This window comes from Pituophis catenifer, unplaced genomic scaffold (assembly GCF_029215685.1).
Source record: "Pituophis catenifer annectens isolate HBS135680 unplaced genomic scaffold, rPitCat1.0.hap2 SCAF_7, whole genome shotgun sequence".
NCBI classification, from domain to species: Eukaryota; Metazoa; Chordata; class Lepidosauria; order Squamata; family Colubridae; genus Pituophis; species Pituophis catenifer.
In genome coordinates this window covers 54,888,587-54,896,498 of record NW_027256887.1, presented here as the reverse complement: position 1 = coordinate 54,896,498, position 7,912 = coordinate 54,888,587, and the positions used below count along the sequence as shown (strand labels likewise).

The 7,912-nt window shown below is 39.7% G+C and overlaps 1 protein-coding gene across 1 annotated transcript in view; it reads left to right on the top strand.

Annotated features, from left to right (window-relative positions):
• Window positions 1-4,933: 4,933 nt before the first annotated feature.
• CCDC38 (coiled-coil domain containing 38) overlaps window positions 4,934-7,912 on the top strand; it is a 29,397-nt gene continuing 26,418 nt past the window's right edge. Inside the window, exons 1-2 of the mRNA XM_070947888.1 lie at window positions 4,934-4,979; window positions 7,221-7,306. Coding sequence (XP_070803989.1) covers window positions 4,934-4,979; window positions 7,221-7,306 — 132 coding nt within the window. The remainder of the gene's footprint in view (window positions 4,980-7,220; window positions 7,307-7,912) is intronic.

Genomic DNA, 7,912 nt, shown 5'->3' with positions numbered 1-7,912 from the left:
CGGCTTAATACGTAGCACTTCGTCGCCCTTGGTTTACCCCCGAGCCTGTGCTATCAGTCAGCTTGCTTCGGTTCCAGAGATGAGTTGGGGGGGGGGGGGCTATTCTCTGGAATAGCCTTCCCCTACCTACATCGTCTACCCTGCCTGCCTCAAACTTGGCTCTTGCCACCCTTTGATTAAGGGTGGTGATGAAACTTTTGGCTTGAGATAAGGTGGGAGGGTTTGACTTGGGATGTCTTGGTGCTTTTTTTTAATTTCGTGAAGGTACCTAGAGTCATTCTGAAGCTGGGCTGTCTGAATATTTGATAAATAGACGCAAAGGAAGTCGCGATGGGCTTAGTAGTGCCACTATGAACTGTGATTTAGGGGCCATAATGAACTGAATTTGCACAGTGGGATTTGGAATTGTTTGGGGGAGGGGGAGGAAGCCATGAGAAATGGTTGAAACAAGAAATAAATGCCCCAACCATATAAACCAGCCACAGAGAAGCCAGCCCACTCAGGCACAGAGGTAAAATAACTTTTCTAGATACAAAAGGTGCCTTCTCAACCAAGGAAGAAACCTGTGAATCTCCATCTGTTGAGAGGTTTGGAAATGGCAAATGGGACAACTTTTAGAAAAGAAGTTTAATAAAGAAATGAACATACACACACACACAAACACACACACACACACACACACACACACACACTTTTCCCACATCAGAATGAATAGAAAGAGAATATAGGGGGCTGAGGGGTTAGCCTGGATGGCAAGCCACAGCTGGCTAGGACCTTTGTGGAGCACCAAAATCACAGTTTCTTTCTTGTGATGAATTTTACTTATGGGATTTTATTTTAAGTGTTTGCTTATAATTCCAAAATATCAGAGGGTAAACTCTTAGCACAAAGCTTTAAAAGTTTAAGATTAACTACAGTAATTTAGAAAAGTGTGGCATGAACTTCAGACCACAAAGCTTGGCTATAATCAGTATGGTAGAATTGCCAGTCTTTATTGTTTTCTTAAAGCAATACCCATTATTCCCAAATCGGTTTCCAAATCGATTATACTTCAATTGTCAATCTCTCCCTTGTTCTCTAGAAGGCATGTTCAAAACTATGTACTTGAGCATTATTAGCTCAATCTTATGCATCAATGGAAGCAACTGCCATAGAGTTCAATAGAACTGAGGTACTCCCTGGTCCCTCTTTAGGCTCCAATGAACGGAGTTTACTTCTGGGGTGGTGTGCATTCCATGAGAACAAATACTTGATGAAGGGTAGCAGTTTTAAACCCGAAGCCCGAATTTTGTGGAATCTTAATGACAATCATATTTACTCTTCCTGTTCTGAGCTCAAACCCATCAAAGCAACAGAAAGAAAAGGATCTGGTTGCATCTATAATGCACTATAGCCCTCGGCTAAGTTTACCTATCATATTTTAAGTGCCCCACAAGAAGGAAACTCTACGATTAATCATAAAGGCATATACAAATATCAGTTACAGGGGGAAAAAATCTCTTCCTGGCAATGTCCTTGCACTTAAGAAATTGAAGTCCCTGTTCTAATATCTTACTCTTTTCATGTATTCAAATTATGTTTATACTTTTACCTGTTATCTTATATATGCTTAACTAATTAATAATAATAATAATAATAATAATAATAATAATAATAATAATAATATACTTGGCTGATACTTAGGACACTAGAATACCTAGGACACTAGAATACCTTGAAAATGAAAATGAAAATAATAATAATAATAATAATGATGATGATGATGATGATGATGTACTTGGTTGATACCTAGGACACTAGAATATCTAGGACACTAGAATATGATAATAATAATAATAATAATAATAATAATAATAATAATAATAATAATAATAATAATAATAATAATAATGTACTTGGTTGATACCTAGGACGCTGGTAGCCACCCGTATCAACCAATAGCACCAGTCAATGGTATTTGTGATGCATTTTTGAACGTTCAGTTGACTGAGTTTCATGTTTAATGAATAAAGTAAATAATGTTTTTTAAAAATGAAGGACTTGTTGAACACGAGCCACCAGCTCTTTCCCAGTTCAGACGCGGTAAGAATTGGGGATGAAGCCGCAAGGATTAAGGCAGCTGAACTGAGGAGTTCCGCCCTGTTTCATGGCTAAGAGTCAAGATCGGGCGGAAACTGCCGAGATTTATGGATCAGGTCTCCCAGTCCAGACCGCTAGGGAACCGATTAAAACGCAAGCCAAGTAGAGCGCGGGGATGGGAGTGGGGAGAGAGAGTGGAAGAGGGCGAGAGATCCTACGCCCTCCCATTCTATGGGCGAAGCAGGGCGAAGGTCCCCTGGGCGAAGAATCCCGACCTCCCAGTGCGCCCAAGGGCTTCTCTGCCGGGGAAGGACCGCCAGCTTCCGCTGCCCTGCAGGCCCGTGGCTGGCGGCTGCCTGAGAACGGCCGCAACCCAAGCCAGAGTTCCGTGGGAATGCTCGCCTCGTGCCCAGCAGCCGGGCTCAACCGTCTCCTCGCGGGAAGCCTCAGTCTGATCGGGACGAGCGCAGGTGCCTCGGTTGCGCCGGAGCGGGTAGCTCGCCTGGGGTTGCTGTTGGCGCCATCGCCCGAGGAAGTTCCGCTGGTGAAGGTGAGTTGGGGGTCTCTTCCGACTCTTTTGAGCTCTGCAAAGCGCCGGAGGATGGAGCGGCTGCAGCCACCTCAGCTGTCCGCTGGGCCCACCTGCCTTTTCGGGATTAGGACGGCAAGCAGGCGGGCAGACGTTAACTTTTCTGGCCGACGTAGCTGCTTCCTCCTATGGCAATATAAAAATTTAATTTAGAAGTGCTGGAATGGGCCAGGTCAAACCAGTCTTGGAGAAAGACATTCTGTGTATGGAGGATTTGTGGAAGAAGCAGTTTTTAGTCATTTTATTAAATCCTAGAAATTCTGCAACTCTTACACCTTCCACTTTGCTTAGTCACTAAATAGGATTGAATACATTTAAACTACAGATAGTTGTCAGTAAATGGAGGTAAGTAATTAAGACTGGGAACTCTGTGGCTTAGCAAAACTGTCATAAAGGACGATTTGTCATGACTGCGCTGATTTATGAGTTGTTCCAGTTCTGATGGATTAGGCAAATCCCTTGTGGTTGGTAGGTGTGATGCCATCTAATCACAATTTGCAACTTCCTACTGGTTTCCCCTTGACTTTGTTGGAAGTAGATAGTGAAGATTGGAAATGACAATCACATGATACAGGATAACGCAACCATTGTAAGTGTAACTAGTTGGCCAGTGCCCAAATCACAATTGTGTGACCGTGTAGATGTTGCAATGGCTGCAGCTTTGAGCAAGTTTCTTTCTTTAATACCATCCTAATTTTGGTTGGTCACTGAATGAATGACAAGACTACCTCTAAAACTAGACTCACAGTAAAGATGGTTTCTCCCCCCTTCCATTAAATTGTATTAAACTCTCAGAGACTGTCTAAATTAGACTCTGTAGTTTTCTGGCAAGATTTTTCAAAAGTAGTATGTCATTGCCTACTTCCTAGGGATAAGAGAAAGTGGCCCAAGATGACCCAGTTGGCTTCAGGCCTAAAATGAGACTAGAATTAGCCATCTCCTAGTTTCTAGCCTGATGCCTTAATCCAGGGGTGTCAGACTCAAGGCCCGGGGACTAGATATGATCTGGCCCATGGGGCCACCCTGGAAACAGCAAAGAACTGGCCCACGGTGCTTCTGCCAGCGAAAACAGGCTCCCAAGCTCCGTTTTTGGCTGCCACAGCCTCCTGCACTCCTCTGTCAATGAAAACAGAGCTCGGGAGGGCTGCCGAACTCCATTTGCAGAAGGTTGCAGGAGGCTGTGGCAGCTGAAAACGGAGCTCAGGAGCCTGTTTTTGCTGGCAGAGCACTCAGGCCACTCCAGGCACCCCTGATAGGAGTGACATTGAGCTGGCCATGTCCCCCTAACACCCCTGCTCCCCCCGAAGTCAAACATAACCCTGATGCAGCCCTCAATGAAATCGAGTTTGATACCCCTGCCTTAATCACTACACCAAACTGGAAAGAAAACTGCAGGGACATGTCAGGCAGCCTTGGAGAATTGGACATGATTTAACAGAAGAATGGAAATAGGACACATTAAAGCACAAAACAAAAGAACATTGATGATAATTTAAAAGAATATGTTCACTAAAAGCATAATAATACCTCTTCTAAAGGCCAGTCACAGTTGTAGAGAAAATGTATTCTAAAATTGTAGCTCTGGAGCTAATATACACTGCTCAAAAAAATAAAGGGAACACAAGCAGAAGACATCTGAGATCTGAATGAATGAAATAGCCTTATTAAATACTTTGTTCGTTACATACAGTAGTTTTGTGTTCCCTTTAGTTGTTTGAGCAGTGTATAAACTAGGCTATTTCATTCATTCAGATCTCGGATGTCTTCTGCTTGTGTTCCCTTTATTTTTTTGAGCAATATATTTCATAATTTAGGAGCAATCAATGGTAGATTCCAAATTCTGATTGACAAGACAAGAGCCCAAAGCACAGATGAACATTCGTTTTGATAACAAATAGAGTCTATTCAAGCTTGAAACTTGTTCCCTATAATAAGACAAGTGGAGCCACATACTTTTATATTTCTTTGTCAAATCTCTCTCCACTGTCACCACCATCCATTTTAGTTTGATGTACACTATGATAAGTCATCAATAAGCATTCAAACATCAGAAAAAGGGAAAACAAAATTTTTTGTGCAACGTTGTAAATATAATTGTGTGACACACATAGGCACACATGTAGGACCATTTAATTTTCAGGATGCCAAATGTATCATTACAGATTATTCAATTATTTACTTGCAGATTGAATAAAATGTGATTTCAAACTTTCTCACTATTGTGTTTCTGTGTTTTACTAGATCTAAGAAGAATTTTGTGTGAAAATGGCATCAACAAGTGTTACACGTAGTCCTTTTGTGGAACTAGATGGTAATAATAACATTTTAAATTTATGTAATCTTTGTAATTATAAAATTCTAATTAGGGAAGCTATTTAATTCTAGAAATTGCATATCAAGAAATTTAGTAAGGAAGGAATCTGGTAAAAGTGACACATTGTTGGTAGGTTCTTCATATATTATTTATAGAGACTAAAATAAACCCTAGTGAAATAATTAACTATATGGGAGAAATGAATTGAATTGGTAGGTTAAGAAGCTGTGTACTGTATGGATCTCTCATAGGTGCATCTATGGCAAAGGAGACTGTGGTTCTCTAAACCTGGTGCTTCAATGTGGTCTTGGAGACCTAGTATGCTTTATGACCTCAAGGATCCATGCCCACCTGAAAAATAAAGCACTACATTTCTTCTCTAAATTATGTTTATTGCTTTTAAGTAAAATGGTTTCTATTTATTTCTAACACAATTTGTCTTTCACTTACAACTGGTCATTTAGCAACAGTCTGAAGTTACAACAGATCTCCCCAGGGCTAATTATGATCTGGATTCAAAATTTCAATGTTCAGCCCCATCATGTGATTGTATTTCGGGTGCTTGATAACTGGTTTCCTGTTTCTAGCAAAAAAAAAAAAATGCCTTTTTGCAAATAGTAGATTCACTTAATGATTGTGGCTTTATGTTCCCCACATTCACTTAACAACTGCCTCAAAAAAGTCAAAAATTCAGTTGTAGTTGCATGGTGACCCCCTTAATGATCAGCATGACCGTAATTCAAGGATTATCTGTATATATAGTGGCCTCAGCTTTCTGAAGTATAGATAGATAGATGATAGATAGATAGATACATGCATGCATGCATGCATACATGCATACATAGTATACATACAGATATTTTTATTGCTTCTTAATTGTGCTGCTTGTTCTCTGATTCCACAAATATTCCATATCATCACTTTGATATACTCTTAGATGGAATCAGTGCTAGAGAAGAGAAAGAGGGAAAATATAACTTTTTTAACTTCTTGGATTTCCAGCCCTTTTGTCAAACTGTCTTCACTGATACCTGATCTGGCCTTTACAAATGCAGTTGTCTTTGCCACCCGCAATCCACTCTTCAGTTCTCCCTTTCAGGTCCTTCTGTCCCTCAGCTGCAGATCCCTCCTCTATCAGTTCCTTGACTGACCCAGAATATCCAATCCACATAGCACAAATACCACCTCCAGCAATGTCCAGCATCCACCAACAGCATACTCCACAGCCTAAGAAATCTATTCCTTTCTATATTTTCACTAAAAGACAGATATGACTGATCTCAGCTTTCCCAATTAGGAAGAAAACTTCTCAGTGTTTGTATGATCCTATGCACTGTGCTTGCAAACAAGAACAAAACACCCTTTAACACTGAGACCATTTTATAACCACTCATCTCACTCTGCCACAGGAGCTTTGCTGGAGATGCTGCTATACTTTTTTAGCAGTATGGTCAATGATGAGAGATGCCTAGAATGATTGTTCAACAGTATCTGGGGGGGGGGGGGGACTAATGATTCCTGATTCCCTTTTTTAAGGAAATTGTAGTTCTTTAAGTAACATAACTTTGTATATGTAAGACAGGTGCAAATACATAAAGTTTATTTCATGATAATCCTATTTCACAGGATTCCAAAATATCTATGCTCTAGAATAAGAGGAACTGTCTTGGGGAGGGTTGCTGAAGAATTCCCCGAAGTGTTATTATTAGAGAGCATGGTGGGAACAGACAGAGGTGGTCCCCAGGTTTACCACTTAGAGCTCTGAACTAAAACACTACTTCATCCTTTATACCCTAAATGCCAAGTAACATAACATAACCTTCAAATGACCTGTAACACAGTTAACAGTTATGTAATTTCTACTCTACAGTATGAAGTTCATACTTCCGCTAGAGCAGAGAAAACGGGGGTATTTGAGGAAGTGCACTGTTATATTATGACATAACTTTTTATGTATTATAAAAATTATAATATAATTTATTTTATAATTATGTTGATATCAACAGTTAGGTATTATCTCTTGGTGCTTAAGAAGCTGAAAAACAGCCCCTCTGCTGTTTTTACTGCAACAGATTAACATGAATGGCTATCTGGGAATAACTTGGTTGATGTGTCATTGAAAAGCCCATGTTTACCTGTTACACATTCTAACTTAGTAATTCAAAACTGCTGTTGCCTGTTGTTAGTGCTGACATTTTGAGGTGTACTAAAATATTTTTCGTTAATATTGTCCATCAGAAGAATACAGGCAAAAAACTCCTTTTGAAAGGAACAACACTGAAATCTACCTTTACAGAGATATTGAATGCACAGAGAAAGAAATTGTAAGTATTCTACTGGTCAGCTACTGCTTACTACTGTACCTTCTTGGCCTCTTTGTTTGGATCAGTTTCACATATCCCATTGAATCATAGTTTGCTTTACCCCACCCCACCCCACCCCACCCCACCCCAAAAAAAGGTAAGGGCAGTCTCCTAGACAAACCATAGTGGCTTCTTACTAATAAGAAATAATACTGACTAATTGCTGTTATAATTTACACAGTGAAAACTCAACAATTTAAAATAAGACAGTAATAACAATAATATAAATAATTATAAATAGAAACCAGAACTTTCTGTATGTTTTAAACATTCATTTTATACAACCAAAAGAGAAAGGACTGCTTCTTTCTTTGGAGCCAAATAAAGAAAGTAGCATATATTGTGGCTAACAGAGCTCCTTAAATCAAGTTTCTTGCCTCTCCTCCTCCATTTCTTATTATCTTGCTACTTCTCTGCTCCTTCTTCTTCAGTGAACTATTGGAAATAATTATTATTGGAAACAAATATATGGAGATTCAACTGTAGTTTGAGAACATGAAGAAAAAACATTAAATGAATCCCAGAGCAATTCTCTTGGTCACCATTTAGTTTCTCATTTATTTGGAA